This window comes from Lytechinus variegatus, chromosome 5 (genome assembly GCF_018143015.1).
Source record: "Lytechinus variegatus isolate NC3 chromosome 5, Lvar_3.0, whole genome shotgun sequence".
Lineage (NCBI taxonomy): Eukaryota > Metazoa > Echinodermata > Echinoidea > Temnopleuroida > Toxopneustidae > Lytechinus > Lytechinus variegatus.
In genome coordinates this window covers 1,704,536-1,721,558 of record NC_054744.1, presented here as the reverse complement: position 1 = coordinate 1,721,558, position 17,023 = coordinate 1,704,536, and the positions used below count along the sequence as shown (strand labels likewise).

Here is a 17,023-nt window from a genome sequence, read left to right as displayed (position 1 = left end):
ATTACCTTGGTTAGATCGTCTGTTATCATTCTTCCCAGCAAAGCTCTCTTTACCAGTGGCATCCAAGTTCAGCATGCTTTTACTGGAAGATAATGAAATCAACAATTTGCTTGTTGCTTTTAATCATCAAACTTTCCATATACAATCAGCTTGTGAATAAATACTGATATTCAGTGTGTCTAACTTTATCAAACAGATTCTAAGAAATGAATGAAAAGGTAAAGGAGGGGAAGGAGAAAGGAAGGAAGGAAAGGGGAGAAAACAGAGAAAAAGAAAGAGAGAGAGAAGGGAGAAAACAGACAAGGGAAGTAGGGAGAGAAAAAGGGAGGGGGAAAAAGGAATAATGGTGAGAGGGAAAATTAGAAACATGGAAGGAGGAAAGCAGGTTGAGAGAGAAAGGGAAGGAAAAGATAGGAGAGAAAAGGGAGAAAAGAAAAGGAATATGGATAAGAAACAAGCATTTTAAATAAGGTAAGACACGTCACAAGAATCATGCTATTCCATGGTGCTCAGACAGACTAAATATATCGCAATGATTTAATCATAATTATGGAATCAAGACTTACTGTTTCTTAATGATTTCATTTTCACTTTATAAATAATATTTATTCACAGAATCTTGTTGAATGTGTGTAAAAAAAGTTTTATTGGTGTGCATTATGTTGTCATTTTGCAACATAAAAGTTGCTTGCCTCTGCATCTATTTGGATGCTATATCATTGGCAATGTATGCAGGAATGTTGCTGAAGTTTCATATAGTCTGAACAAGGCTCACACAGTGAAAATGCTGCATATTTTTTCAAATACACTGTTTACTATATAAAACTTTACACTAATTGTTTTCTATTTAATATCAATTTTCCCATACATTAAGCACGCTTGTTTGAAATTCGAATCGCTTATTTGAACTGTTTAAACAAATAATATGAAGTTTACACAGTATTTAAGTGTTATATAAACATTTTAAACAGCATTTTTACTGTGTAAGACTGTCAAGAAAAACAGGGAATAAGAAACACAGAAACTGACACAGACAGACAGCAGCGTTTAAGAACAAATAGGTAAGACTGTTTTAGACAAGATGACACAAAGAAGAGAAGAAATAAAGGAGGTTAAGAGATGTCCATTCCTTCCATGCATCGGACCTTTCAATACACAATCTCTTGACATTTCCAATCTATTGATTTTGATCACGCGCTTGTTTATGGATCAAATCAAGCGATTGGACTGATTTCCTCCAATTAACCCATCCCTTCCCTAATGTCTACATGATGCATGCTACCCCATGATTCCCCATTTCCCAGTGAAATGCATGATGGGAAAGTTCAGATCGGAAATCGGCCTGTCTTGTGAATACAGCAGTTCCATTCATGCAAGTTCCAATAAGTAATCTCTTGGAGATGTAAATGTTTTTGTAAAATTTTCATCATAAACAGCCATAGTGCAGGTTTAAAAGAAGATATTACAAATTATGTGATCTGAGCAGTTAGGAGCCATGCAATAAATAAAACACTTCAATCTAATTTGATATTTTAATCAATATTTGTCAAAATAGATGCAGGCATTTTTATACCTCTATAAATAATGATAAAATGTTAGCCTTTGACACTTAGTTAGTCATTACGGATTACTGATTCATGAGGGCAGCTTCAGCTTGGTTCTCATAATATCACATTTTTAGCATGTTCAATATTCTGTATAAAGACCTACATGTACCCTGGGTACGTTTTCAGTCAGAGCAGAAAATAGATTCTCATGACAGCTCAGATTGCCCCTAAAATTCCCAAAATTAAATGTTGTGAGGCGACCATCTTTTCCAAACTCCCCCAAATCTGCCACAACTAAATATTCAAGAAACTGTAGAAAATTAATTTCCTACATATAGCAAGATAATGAAAAATATTTTTTAGTTAGTTGTTAGACAAAAAGTAGCCATTGAAATGAAAGAATTGGCATAAAATATTCAGCAATCACCCCAATGTGAAAAAAGTAGCACCTAAAAATTGACGGTATTTCCTACCATGTTCAGCGACTGCCTTACAAGACAGTATGCTAGGCTCCCATACATGGTTTTATTGCATTATTAAGTAATGTTAACACGCCTTTTTTTCTGACTGGAATAAGTCCTGGTTGCTTCTGGGCATAGCCTTTTTATATCAGGGCTAAAGATTGGAAAGCTGGGGAAGAGGATTTCTTGGGAATGAAGTATTTAACCTCATAACATCATAGGAACAGATGGCACATGAATGTGCTAACTTTTCAAATGAATAATAGTTTTTTGGTTCAACTGCGTTCTAAGAATATAATCAATTATTGTTGCATTTTAAAAACTAACACAAAAGATCAAATGCTTAACACATTTTCACTGCAACGTTCCTACATTTGCACAATAAAAAGATTGGTGTAAACCACCACCAATAAGTGCCAAGTCAGGTATCCATTACTAAATAATGACATCCTATATTACCTCCTAGAAGCCGCAGAGAGAGATCCTCCATCGTCTCCTTCCGCCCTAAGGGAGTCATCTGGTTCAGGTCCCCAGCTATACCTCCTTGTCTTTTCTTTATCTACTGTATCACCTAGGATGCTACCAGTCCCATCTCCATCCATGTCCTCTGGGGAGCTATCCTCTGGAGTGGTAGCTATAGGAGCTAGTGGTATCACCACATGATGACTTGGTATGGTAGGTATGATGACAGCCCCGCCCATGTTACCCTCCCCACCCCCTCCACCGGTATCCAGGCTGATGTCATTGACTTGGATTTGAATGGGTGGGGTCTTGGGGCTGAGTGGGGAGGTGATACTGCTGCCACGTCCAAGATCGTCGAGGTCATCATCTTCATCGTCGTCATCGCTGTTGTTTACAGCACCGGGATGTGAAGGCATCTTTTGTTTCCACCCTGTAAGTAATGAGAGTTCAAATAGATAGATATATATATATATATATATATATATATATATATATATATGTTATTAATAGCTTCACATGATTCCCAATGAATTTGTACAAAGACAATTATAGAAATAAAAGTATTATCATTTGTAGTACGACTAGTAGAGGTAGTAGCAGAAGGAGTACATGTAGTACTATCACTACTTCTAATACTAATCTACTACTACTATTATTACTATTACAACTACTACAAGTAGAAGTAGTGGTAGTAGTAGCAGTAGTAGAAGTAATTGTAGTAGTAGTAGTAGCAGTAGTAGTAGTAGTAGTAGTAGTAGTAGTAGTAGAAGCCATAGTAGTAGAAGTCGTAGTAGTAGTAGTAGTAGTAGTAATAGTAGTAGTAGTAAACGTAGTAGTAAACGTAGTAGTAGTAACGTAGTAGTAGTAGTAGTAGTAGTAGTAGTAGTACTACTACTACTACTACTACTACCACCACAATAGTACTTATACTACTACCAATACTTCTACTACTACATGTACATGTACTACTACTACTAATAATAATAATGATAGCAATAATAACAATAACAATAATAATGATAATAATAATGCTGCTGATAATACATCATTTGTCTTGAAACAGTAAAGGGAATTGATTAACAATAATGAAAAAACAGAATAGCAGATGATATCTAAACACAGAAAAACAAATATTTGAATGACCCAAAGATCTGTGAAAAAAAGAGGTTCATCATCATGTAGTTGATCCATGTAAAGCTACATGGATGGCTGTGGTGAAACAGAAATTGCTGAGTTAATATCTAATGCAGATATGAAAATGTTAAAAGCAACGTAGTAGTAGATGATTGATAGAAATCACTTTATTTGATTTGACAGGACAATATATCCTGATAAATCATCAATGGCACATAATAAAGAAGAGATAGGAGAGAAATAGAGATAGAAGAATGAAGAGAGGGGGGAAGAGTCAGAAAGGGAGAGGGGGGAGAAAAAGAAAGGAAAGGGAGACGGAAAAGCCAATATTAGCCCTCCTCCCCCCAAAAAAAAAACTTGGAGGCATCAAGATACATGCATAGTGAAAGAAAGTATTATAGTATTAAACATAATGGCAAAACTCCAATAACTTTATAAGAAAAGAAAACAGTTCATAATCTAAAGAAAAATGGGGAAAAACTTATTTTGCAAATGTACAAAAGTGCACTGAAAGAGTCATTGTTTCAAATGGATCTCAGATGATATAGGATACAGGTGCTTTGAAAATGATAAGATTGTGTTCATCATCTATATTGAAGAGGAGGTAAAATGGAATTTACAGACGGTTCAACAAAAACATGGACAAAAAGGGAGAATAAGAGACTGCTATTTGTTCAGATCTCACCACACAAAATGCTATAAATAGCCTGCGTGGGCATGAAACTTTTTTCTCTTTAGAGCTAATGACATTTAAGTTGAAACACAAGACCAAGACAAGAATAGACATTTCCATAGGAGATGTCCCACTGTGACTCAAAACCAGGAAAATTGTGACTGAATTTGACTGATACAATAGGCAATGGAATACAGCTTGTCCATGAGGGGGGGGGGGTCATATTGAACTTCTTCACATTAACTATGTCTACCTTATTAATAATACCTACATTATCAAAAGAATTATTCAATGTCAAAATCATATTGTCAAGCAAGTCATTCCTGCCCCCATATATTGTACCATTGAAACTTGGGCTTTTATTCATCAAGGGATAAACTACCCAGCGGCTTGCCATAATCTGCTCTAAAATGTTAATAAATGCCCCTTTAAATCACACAAGAGCCCTGTCCTTGCATAAGATGACATTGGTTCACATTCGAGAAAGTCCTGATAAACTTCACAGAAATACCAACAAATGAATCCTTTGATTTCACAGAAATAGTTACAAATGTTTACAGAGTTGGATAATGAAATATTAACTCAAATATTTCCTGGAAAATTAGAGAGGCCTTATGACTAAACTATTGATCTACCCTTATAGAAAAAAAAAGAATTGAAAAATTATTTTGTGCATTCATGCGAGGACTTGCTTTTTTTCCTCATTACTTACAATGTATTTTCTTTTGACCTAAAAAAACATATTCAATATCTTGCCTTACAGTAAGCAACATTATTGTAAATGTTATTGTTATTCAACTACAGTGTACATGTAGTTTGATATTTTGAATAACAAATTGCTTACAATATGGATTGAATGCATGGCCTGTATTCTGAAGTCAGGTTTACATGTAACTTAGTCCATGGTCTAACTCTGTGCTAAAATTATGGGAAGCCAAACATTTCAAAATTTTGTTTACAGTGAATGCTTCTCATGATTACTGTGCTCTTTACTAATTCTTCAATGGTGAAGACGACTGTCATACTTATCCTTCCCAGGCAGTTAATGTTTTAGAAGTCAAATGAGCTGATACATTGAACCTCTACTGTTATAGATGAAGGTAATAACTGGCTTTCCATGGTTAAACTACAACTTAAAACCTGAGTTAAAAGTAAGCCCGACTTCAGAATACGGGCCAATGGGTTTAAGGCTCACAGTGTAAATGTCTATTTGTTCATAGTGTTCTCTCTTTGTATTTCCAACTACAGAAGTCAGGTACAGGTACAATCTCAAAAGAATCAGATTAATTTTGTAGCTGGGACAAAATTTATGAAGCTGCCGGCCAAGAATAGACATGGGCGGTGGAGATTGATTCTCGTTGGGACCAAGATTGTCACGAATGTCTTGATGCCATGGAACGTAGAGCTCAACGGAATTGAATTACAGCTTGGTCAAGCAACAGATTGGGACAAGCTAAACAGAGAAAAGGTTACAAGACTCTTATAAAGGACAAGAAGATTACCTAGACTTTGTGAAGCCATGGAGGTTGGGAATGAGAAATAGGAAAGATGAGTTGTGTGAAAGAAGAAGAAAACTAAATCAGCTGAGAAAAAGGAATAGGAAAATATGAAACAGAGACTTTAAGTCACAAGGAAAACAAAAGGAAGCGAGAAAGCCAATAAAGCTACGTTTGTAACATTTTTTAATAGAAACCTCAAAATAAAAGACTAGACTTATATGTATTTTTTTTGCATATGAAATGCTAAATATGGAAGACTGATTTTGAATAAAAGAAACTTTTGCAAACCAAAAATAAATATAGGGACAATGGCTATACTGTACAATATCAATAAGTTTATCATTCTAATTCGACTTGTGTAGACAAGATTTTAAATCAGTCATCGACATATTCTGACTTTCCTACATTCATTCTTGAACAGGTGGGGCAATTGCTGTGGCAACGAAACAAAGCATAGAACCGTCGGCACCTACAAAACTCAAATTGAATTTCCGACCACCGCAGATCAGCATAAAAAGCCAACATTAAAATGTGACAGAAGAAACCAACGGACCTAAAGAAAACGTAAATGCAAATGGTCGGTGTGCATCCTTAACGAAAAGCACAAGTTGTGTTTCAGCGAAGCATACGCCTCACCATCCCCAGGGCTGTTGGAGCTGCTCGCCAGAGAAAACGCCATACATATGCATACCCATACAAAAACCTTGTCTCAACCAAAAGCCTGAAATTTTCTAGTTGAAGAAACAGCCACAGGCTAATGTTTCTTGAAGTGAAGAGATAAAAAAAGGGCATTCTCCCACTTGATCTCTCTACACATCAATCCTTGCTAAAAAGAAAAATTATCCTGACATTAGAACAACAAACAATGTGATGTTCATTTCAAAGCCTATCTAAGGCATCTGTAAAGGGAAAATATGTGAATTGAACTCAAGATCATCTACATTATCAATGCAATATTACAAAAGTAATGGATACTCTTTCATCTCTTAGAATTAAAATTTGGCATCTTGTGCCCTCTTTCGGTGATTTATTTTGATTTAAAAATGGCCCTCTTGAGCACTTACTCAACATATCTAGTAACTGGATATTAGAAAGCTACAGGCAAAGATTAAATATTAACAAACTCAGCTCATGCTTTATCATGATCATGAACCGGATCAAAATATATTTTGATGTGTAAATTTATCCAACATTTTGTTTGTATCCTTTACATCATGAACAGTTTAGGGTGTCCATACATTATTATAAACTTGTACTAAATTGGAATAATTAAGTACTACAAACGTTTTTAGAACTTGTGACAGCTAATCTTATATGATTTAAATTACTCATCAAAAAATTTCTCCTGAATTCTTATTGATTCAATCAAATATTTGTGAACTTCATACTTATCCACGGTAGTATTGATTATTTTTTTGAAGTCAATATTTAATTTTGTATATAGTGTAAATACATTTGTGTTACAGTGTTTATATCTATATAATTTTATAGAATTTTGCTGATTATTTTACTCTATTTGTGTTTTGATAGGGGGTCTACATTTTACAAGCTCTGCTTTTTAGTAGGCCCCTCCACTTTTTTTTCATTTCATTGCTACGTTTCAATCCTGCTTATTTTATGCATTTTTTTCATTGTAAACATGATTACGAAATGTACTTTGATGATTGTGGAATATGAACATATCAATAAATAAAATAAATAAACTATTTGGAATAAGCCTCTTTGTAATTTGGCAATTAAAATGTGAGTCTTTCCATACTTTAAATAAGACTCTTTCTACCATTGATGATTCAAATGTAACTCATTTGTCTAGTCAAATGTGACACTACTCTTAATTAGACTATTCAAATTAAACTCATACATCATTTGATTTCAACTGGTTCCTATTGAGTGTTCAATTCTAATTATCAATGTGGAAATGTATACATGTTATTCTTGATATTGAGACATACGCATACATGGACATGTATTGACTCCTGCATTTTCAAAAATTTCCAATCAAAATAATTTCTTTTAACCATGTCCCTTCTTACATACAAAAAATAACATCACATATCACAGAAAACAGTTTGGGATATCCTCTTCAAGAAGTTCATGTATAGACAGACACATACATCGTTTTAAATGAAAGCATGCGGTGGATAAAGCATCGCTGTAAGAAGCTGAAAAATCGCAAAATAAAATGGAGATCTTATCTTGCTGACTTTACATCACTTCCCCCCTTCCCTCCTCCAAGCTAAATTCACAAAAACATAGGAGAGAATGGACATGGAGAGAAATGATAACAGAGGATGAAAATGTCAAAAGAAGAGGAAAAGCTAAAAAAAAAAATTCTGAGTCTCAAACTACATAGTGACGTACTTGGGACAGCATGCAAATGTCAATTTACACAGTGGAATAAGCATAATGGGTCACTTGTTCTGTCTCGGAATTCTTTTTCCATTTGGGGCTTTTTCACCATTTTTTTTTTCGTTTCCGAGCACATTTGATGTGATCTTTCTTAGTTTAATGAGGAAAAGGACCAAAATTCTTTTGTTTTTTTAAGCCATGATTCTCATCTTTGGCTATTACTACAACAACTTTGCAATTCAATCAGGATAGAAAATATATCTATCTATTTTTTAAATATCTATTTAAGTAATTTTGATATTGCCATAACACTTCTAGCTTTCCTTTATCAGTTCTCATTCTTACCTGATGTGCATTGTGAAGGTATAACATATAATTACAATTGTTTCATCATCACTATTATCAGTATTTTATGCTACAATTTTCTCTGTTAAAAAACAGCAAAGAGAAAGAAGAAATGCAGCGCTTTGAAACATTTTATTAAGCACTATATAAATATTGCATATTATTATTTATTATTCAGGAATTTATATTCTGAAGCTTGTATCGGGTTTGTTAAAGGTCAAGTCCACCTCAGAAAAATGTTGATTTGAATCAATAGAGAAAAATCAGACAAGCACAATGCTGAAAATTTCATCAAAATCCGATGTAAAATAAGAAAGTTACAACATATCAAAGTTTCGCTTATTTTTAACAAAATAGTTATATGAACGAGCCAGTTACATCTAAATGAAAGAGTCGATGATGTCACTCACTCACTATTTCTTTTGTTTTTTATTGTTTGAATTATACAATATTTCAATTTTTACAAATTTGATGATTAGAACCTCCTTGCCTGAAGCACAAAATGTTAAAATAATGGAATTCCACATGTTCAGGGAGGAATGAAACTTCATTTCACATGACAATTATGAGAAAATCAAAATATTTCATATAATAAAATACAAAAGAGTGAGTGATGTCATCAGTTCCCTCATTTGCATACCGACTGAGATGTGCATATAACTGTTTTGTGAAATTAAGCAAAACTTTAAAATGTCATAACTTTTTACAACCGATTTTGATGAAATTTTCAGTGTAATGCTTGTTGAATTTTTCTCTTTTTATTCAAAGCAAGTTTTTGTTGGGGTGGACTTGTCCTTTAAAAATATGTTCAGATAACTGATTATGGAGATGCTTCCAAAATATAGCATCTATATTAATACTGGAAGGAAATTATAGAATATCCCAACACTGTCAATAATTGTAATTACTTGCTCAATATTTAGCCCCCCCCTAAAAAAATCATAAATAAATGAATAAACAAATTCATTAGTTAATTAATTACTTAAAAAAAACTTCAACTTTGAAATGTAACAGTTTATCTGTAATATAATTTATCTAACTTCAAGTTCACATAAATAAATATATAGAGGTTTATAATACAAGTTTTTTAAAAACCAAGAAACAATTATCAGAAGATAAGGGGGCAAAATACAAGAACTATCACTTCTTAAGAAACAAAATCATATGTATAGTTTCTTACAGATATATTCATATACATAATCCATTGTTGTTGATCATCCATCTACATACAGGAATGTAGGAGGGGGGGGGTCAATCAAGTCATTATCAAACACATCTTGGGGGCTATCATCAGGCAAGATGAATATTAACAAACAAATAATGGCCTCATAACCAGTCGATTCAGCAAGTAATTTACCTCTGACGTAATGAGTATCCAGGGTAGCAGTCAAACAGAACAAGCTGAAATTTAGAAACAAATTTGGAGTGACTTTTGCATGCCCCCCCTTCAATTCTTTCCCCAGTTCCGTTTAGTGTCTGCCTGTCTGCCATTCTCCAAGAAGCATATCTTCTTTCTCACCATGCCCTCAGGCACTCCAGGGTCTGGTACAAACTAGGCAAACCTACAACGTAATTTCTACCCCACCTTATTATTAATATCTAGCCAGGATGACATTTAAATTACCACATATTTAGCTCCGTTTTGAAAGGGTGAACAGGGAAATCACGGCGTCTTGTGAAGCCAACATATGCTCAGGTTTCTTTTGTGTTGTGTGACACTGTATGGTTTGAGTATTCCTGAAATCTTTCTCAAATCACGTCGATTGCCGCAAAAGATATCCCGGTTTAACCCACATTCTTTGTATTCAAACAAATTATCAAAGTTTATAAAATGATTTCAGTTTATCCCTGCCCATTATACACAAAAACAGTGAAACATATTGGAGAAACAGCCATAATGATAATTTCATCTTTGATATACAATGCGTCACAGAAAAAAAGGAAACCGTGATTCAGTGTCAATTTTTCCTATCCTGATTGTAAATTTGCTTCAAAAAATGTACATGAATGAAACAATATACTTCTCTTCTTTCATTTGAGACTCATCTCAATGTTCATGATGCACGCATGACTCACTGTCTGCCGCTTCATTGGAATGCTTGTTTTTAATTCAAGTTTTCATGCAACATTTTCTTGACAATGTGTCAATCATATTTCATGCATGAGGTATCATATGAAAGATGAAAAATGAATATTAAAGTTATGAACTTTGTTTTCTGAATACATAGCAATAAAAGTCAGAAAAACTCACTCAAATTCGTAATTTGCTTGTGCAAATGGAAATTTGCCAGCACCATTTTCAAATGTTCTAACTTAGTCATGCATGCATTATGAACATTGAGATTGGCTTCAAATGAAAGAGGGGAAGTGTATCTTTTCATTAAGGCCGTCTGCACCATCCCGAGTTTTCAAATTAGCGCGCTATTTCTGATCTGGCAAATTATCCCGATTTGAACAATCTCGAGATTATTTGCAATGCAGACGCAATTATCGCGCTATTTCGTAGGATTAATCTCGAGATTGCAATCCCAAGTCAACTTGGGATTATTTGCAAAATAGCGCGCTATTTGAAGAATTATCGCGCTAATTCGTAGGTGCAGACGCATTTGGGATTATTTATACACTGCAATGCATCGATGCCTCGCTCGAGCAGGAATTGCTCTTCTTGCGATGGTGGAGACGGGGTTTCTTGAATCTCGAGATTTATCGCGAAGAGGGCCGATCGGGCTAAAATCTTGAGATTGGGCAAACTCGGGATGGTGCAGCACCGCCTATTGATGTAAATTTCATGAAGCAAATTTATGATTATGATGGCAAAACATTCCACTGAATTCCATTTCCTTATTTCTGGGACACACTGTATAAACAAATGTTCATTTGATGAATATTTTGATATGAAATTTGTCTCTGACATAAATTTAAAAAAAGGAATATTTACAACACAGTAAAAACAAGGGGAAGGCCATCTTAAAAACCCTTTTTTGACAAATAATAATTGACTTCAGCTACATGTAATAGTTAGCAAATGAATACATCTTTAAATGAGGATTCCTTTCAATATATGAACTTGCCCTACTCCATGGTTTCGCTCTGATTTAAAGCAAGAGAAGAAATTTGGTCTAGTCGGTTTACAACCTGCTATAAACCGATCATCAATCTATGATGAATAATGAATTAACATTTTAGGGTATATCATCAATATTGCTTTATATGTTGTACAGATTTCCTTGGGTCTTTTCTATTATAATTGGAACTTCATTTCCCCATACAAACAGGGGTTTTTCTCCTAAATTGTTTGTAAAAACGTGGAATTCATTGATTGAGATCTGTTTTTTTTTTCTTAATTGCCATTCCTAATACTAAAAACTCACTACATGTATTACATGATGCAATACTGCTATCAACTGATACCCCTTTCATAAACCCAATTATGCGGCTAATAGCAGCATAATTTGGTCGTAAAATCAGAGGAGGACCAGAGTTATCCGCATTATTTTGATGCTGCTATTATCCGCATAATAGCAGCATCGGGACCAGATTTTGACTTTATGAACGCATTTCCAAATAATGCGGATAATTGCCATGGTGCGGTCACAAGGTCACCCTTTTCCAACACAACCGCATCAGAGGGGGCGTGTGCGGTTGCCATGACGATTATCCTCCTTTTTCAGGACGGGCGCTCGTAAAAATAGTGCGGATTATTTTCGGAGTTTATGAACGCAATTTTTATTGAATTATCCCCATTACTCTTAGGCGGCTAATTGGAGGATAGGTTTATGAAAAGGGTATGAGAAAAGGAAGCAGCTCCTCAGAATGAGTTACTTAGTAAATAAGGGAAAAAAACTCATTGTTTTATGAGGAATTATGTAGTTACTTGCTTTTGAAACGTCTGTATTTCAGAAATTATGGGTGATGTGACTCCAATTCATTTAGAATCAGGAAAAGCATAAATAAAATATCCTATACAAGTAAAAATTAAATTAAAAAATAATCAGAGTTACTTCTTTTTGCCAGTGGATGGCAGAAGTTCATTTGAAAAAGGCTGAGTACTCAAGCCTCCTTGATAGGTCTCAAAAGATTCCAAGAGATTCCAAAAGATTTGTAACCTCAAAAAGGTTCTAATTATCATCCAATACTTACTGAACAGGCGCTGAGTTGTAACAAATAGAGGCATTTTATCCTGCACTTTCTTGAGGCCTAAGCGAGCACACAAATATGAATGATGTTTGGTATATGGAATCTCCATCAATGTATTATCCACTTTGAAAGAATTCCAATATCAGAGATCACACTCCCATTAATGGTTTAGCAAGAATACAAATGTGAATGAAGGTAGTCTCTAGAGCTAGAGGAATCCTAAATACTCCAAAATAAATCCAAAAGATGATGCTTGATTTAAATCCAAACTAAATCCCAAGTTTCTTCATATATCCATGGCGACTGATTAATAATCATCAATCAACAACGTGTTGATCAAATGATTACCAGCTGTGTTTCAGATGCTAGAGAAGAAAGCATGCATGTCATAACTACAACAGACCCTAAAAGATGTATATTTGAACTAGGTCTTAGGATATTTCCTGTTTTAGATTAGAACATCCCCATTGTAATTGGTCCGCCCCTATGTGGTTCCTTTTGTACTCCAATTTGACTCCAGGGAAGCCCCTCCCAGTCATAGAACCAAAGGCATTGGGTTGACAGGAAGCACTCATTTCCATGAGACGCTCCCCTCACATCCACCTTGTAATTCACACACCAGACCAAGCGGCGGCGGCGCTGAAAGAACACTTTCCTAAACTGAGTTCCTCCTATTGCTCACATGCATGGGTCACAAAACAAACACAATCACCCTGGTCCAATTTTCTAGGAAACACATTTCCAGGACTCCCATTTCTTCTCACTGTCAAAATTCCAAGTTCACCTTCCTTTGGAGACAAAAGGCAACAATGTTCACCAATTCCAAAAACACTATCCCATGTACCAGTATAAACAGGGCTAATCTTGATGGTTTTTCCAAGGCAATGAACTTGACTTCTGATTGGTTCTCATTTCACAGACTTGTGTGTATTTTAGCATATATTGGTTTGTGTAAATAAGCCCCTTCCTGCTAATTGATCTCTGTTCAGCCTTACCCCTATTCTTCACTAATGGATCCTACACAAATCTTTTGATCTTTCCAAGTGTTTCTATTGATAGCGGATTAACAGTTTCTTTAATCCTTTGTCTATGAGCCTTTCTTTACAAGGAAGGATAACTGGGGGAAGGGTATACACCCCTGCTTGAAAAGAATGCTGGTAGGTTAACGCAGGAAAAAATGAAAGGGGTAATTATTCTTCAACTTACATACCTGATACAAAGTGGATCATTGTAATATACAAACATGTACACACAAACATCATTCACGATTGTACACTGCTAGCCTTATTACTTACAAATTACAAACCATCACACCTTTTTTGTCAAGTGTTGAAGGAAACTTTAAAACTGTATAATGAGAATTGAAGCAAGAATAGTGAGTGAGGTGAAGGCTCTCTGGCTGTGTTCAACTTTTTTACTGTTCGTTCTAGTTGAAATCATCATTATATTCAATTATGTGGAACTGTGGATTTTAACACAGCAGATATCTCAACCATAATAATAATAAACAGTTCTTGTATAGCATATAACACATGATTATAACATGTATATGTAGTATACAGGTGACCTTTACTTCCTGGGTCAAACCCACTGATGTATGGTGGGTGGGCTTAAAAAGAGGTGGAAACTAAGGGCTTTCATTGCACAAGTCATTATAGGCTGTACATTCAAGCCATTTAACTCAAGTAAAAGGTTTGCAAAGCAGAAGCAGGAAAGCTTTGCAGTTGAACACTCCCTTGAAGCAAAAATTTGCATTTCAATTTTTGATTCTTGTTATTCTAGTCTAAGAAATTGATTGAACACTCCCCGAGTATAATGACACAAATAAACTACTTGCTGATGGTGCAATTAATTCTAAATGGTTTCTCAATCCTCGAATGTGAGGTTTTCATGAACAGCCTTTCACTGACAACTGTTATAAGCTATGGAAATCCTCAAATCCAATTGGCTGAGAGCGAATTTGTCTGTCAAAATCAAGGCATAGATGCTTCATGAAATACTCCCCAGGAAATATGTCATTACCAATCCTGTGCCGTTCATGTTCTTAACCTTAGTTTAATTTGTTCCTCCTAATCAGATTGGCACATTTTGACCTGAAAATGAAAATCTGAATACCATGTGAATGCATCTACTTTCTCTGATGAGTGTCCCTGTGCTAGGGCAGATATAGCAGACCTGTTAAAATTTTCACAAACCATGCAATGATATACAATGTATTAATTGGCTATGTCCAAACCATATGAACACTTGAGTCAGCCCTTATAAATAGCATAACATCGCGTTCATCCCAACAAAAAAATGACACTTTGTAATTACATATGACTATGACTAAGCAAGCATAAAACATACAAATTACATCAAAATAAAAAGAAATTATGACATTCTTAATTTCCATTTATTTTCAAATGAAAAGCACACATGAGGGAGTGGATGTTATACATGGTGCAAAAATCATACACAGTAGACCTTTCTTTTGTATGCTATCATTTGAAATATTAAATATTTCAATATTTAGTGATACATACTCATCATATCTACTACGTTTTACAAAGGCAGAGACTAAATCTGTCACTTTGTTGAAACGTTTGCGAGTGAACAACATTTAAATTTGCATTTAACGCAGTGATACATGAATTTAACTCATAAGAACAGTTTGTGATAATAGAAGATTCAAAATCTGGTCTTTCAATAAGTGGGTAAAAGCAACTCCCTTGCTAAAGATAATTATAAGAAATCAAACTGTAAATGTTCAAAGCCATTATTGTGAAATAATCTTTTTTAAGCATTAGGCTTATATGCCAGTTGATGAAACAAATGATACATTTAAAAAAAAAGTTTTATCAAACTGTATTCCAATATAAAAGGTGGAGGCAGCAAAATTACATGTTTTTCATATAACAATGCTTCTTTTTTCTTGATATTCCCTGAGAACAGAAAAAAGTACATGAATTGTCTACACACAAGCCACAATCCGATGACAATTATAATTATATATCATTTATAGAGCACCTAGAAACATTGTTTCAGATGAACTGCTACAGAATCAGACGCTATATAATTATTGTTAGAAGCATCTCCAGGTAATCATAACAAAGCAAAACAATGAAGTCATACACTACTTATCGCTAAACGATATACTCTATAATAAAAGAACTTTAAAATATGATAATATATAATAAGATACTGTTTATATACTAGTATATATCATTTTATCTAATTGAATATCTGGTGTATGCATATATGCCCATCTGTGCAAAACTTCACTACCTCCTCTTCTCAATTAAAAAAACAGATATATTTTACTTTTTTGTTGACATTAAAAAGCTGACATGAGACTGACTGCTCTGAAAATTTCAAAATAGCAAGACCCTTTCATGCATGATAAGAGCCAAGGATGATCAAATGGCTGATGTTCATCTATTTTTATTTTTATTTTTCTTAAGTACATTAGAGGCACACGCAAGGAAGGGAAGACCCCCCCCCCCCATAAGTGAGTATAAAATATAGTTCCCTAACATCGTCTAAAGTCCCGAAGAGTCCTGAAACATAAGAGAAAAAATATGACCAACCACAAAAACCAGAAAAACATCTAGATTATTTTGACAACAGCAAACAACTGAGAAGAAACAGGATTAGTAGGAAGAGGGTTTATTCAGGAGAAAAGAAATATATAAACAGAAGAAAAATGGTGGTAAATGGAAGGGAAAGAAGAGATTAGTTGAAAATAAGAAAATAAGGAAGATGATGAAGAAGTCGAAGAAAGAACATTAAGTCATGGGGATCTTCAAATTGGCAATGCGACAAAGATGTGCGATGTCACTTGTGAACAACTCTCCCTATTACTTTAGAGTTTGTATCACTACAATAAAAAGTAGAAAGACATTTTGAGGGTATTTCATAGTCCCTCAAAGGGAAATTTGTTCACATGTGACATCACAAATCCTTGTCACATTGCCAATAAGAGGATCTCCATAGAATTAGTGATTTCAATATTAAAATGCTCATAACTTTCTCATTATTTGTCAGATTTTTCTCAAACTTTCTTTGTTCTTATTCTTTGATTTTTCTGTTTCGATACAAGCCTACTTATTCCAAAGGTTTCATTCCCCTTTAAAAAGAAAGAAGAGCATTTACAAGAATAAAATGGATATGAATAATAAGTGAAGAAGAAAAAGATAACTAGTCAAATGATGAAACAGAAGAAGAAGACGAAGAAGAATATGAAAAAAGAATATGAAAAAGAAAAGAAAAAAGGAAGAGAACCTACAAAAATAGAAATATGGATTTCTGATAGATTTTTCATCAACATTTTATACATGATAAAAAGCACAATCTCAATAAAATGATACATTGTGGAACAAGAATTAAATATTCAAAAGGTAAAGGAACAGTAATAATCAAAATTACTTATATCAT

The 17,023-nt window shown here is 34.3% G+C and overlaps 1 protein-coding gene across 12 annotated transcripts in view; it reads right to left on the bottom strand.

Moving 5' to 3' along the window:
• The window catches only part of LOC121415035 (rho guanine nucleotide exchange factor 18-like), a 172,085-nt gene that overhangs the window by 83,132 nt on the left and 71,930 nt on the right, over window positions 1-17,023 (bottom strand). For 11 of the 12 annotated variants that reach the window (XM_041608095.1, XM_041608097.1, XM_041608100.1 and 8 more), the window contains 2 exons: window positions 2,468-2,900; window positions 6-82 (listed from right to left, as the gene is read on the bottom strand). In XM_041608095.1, coding sequence (XP_041464029.1) covers window positions 6-82; window positions 2,468-2,900 — 510 coding nt within the window. Of the gene's footprint in view, window positions 1-5; window positions 83-2,467; window positions 2,901-12,610; window positions 13,396-17,023 lie in introns of those variants that run through there. The other variant, XM_041608107.1, reaches the window with a different exon arrangement.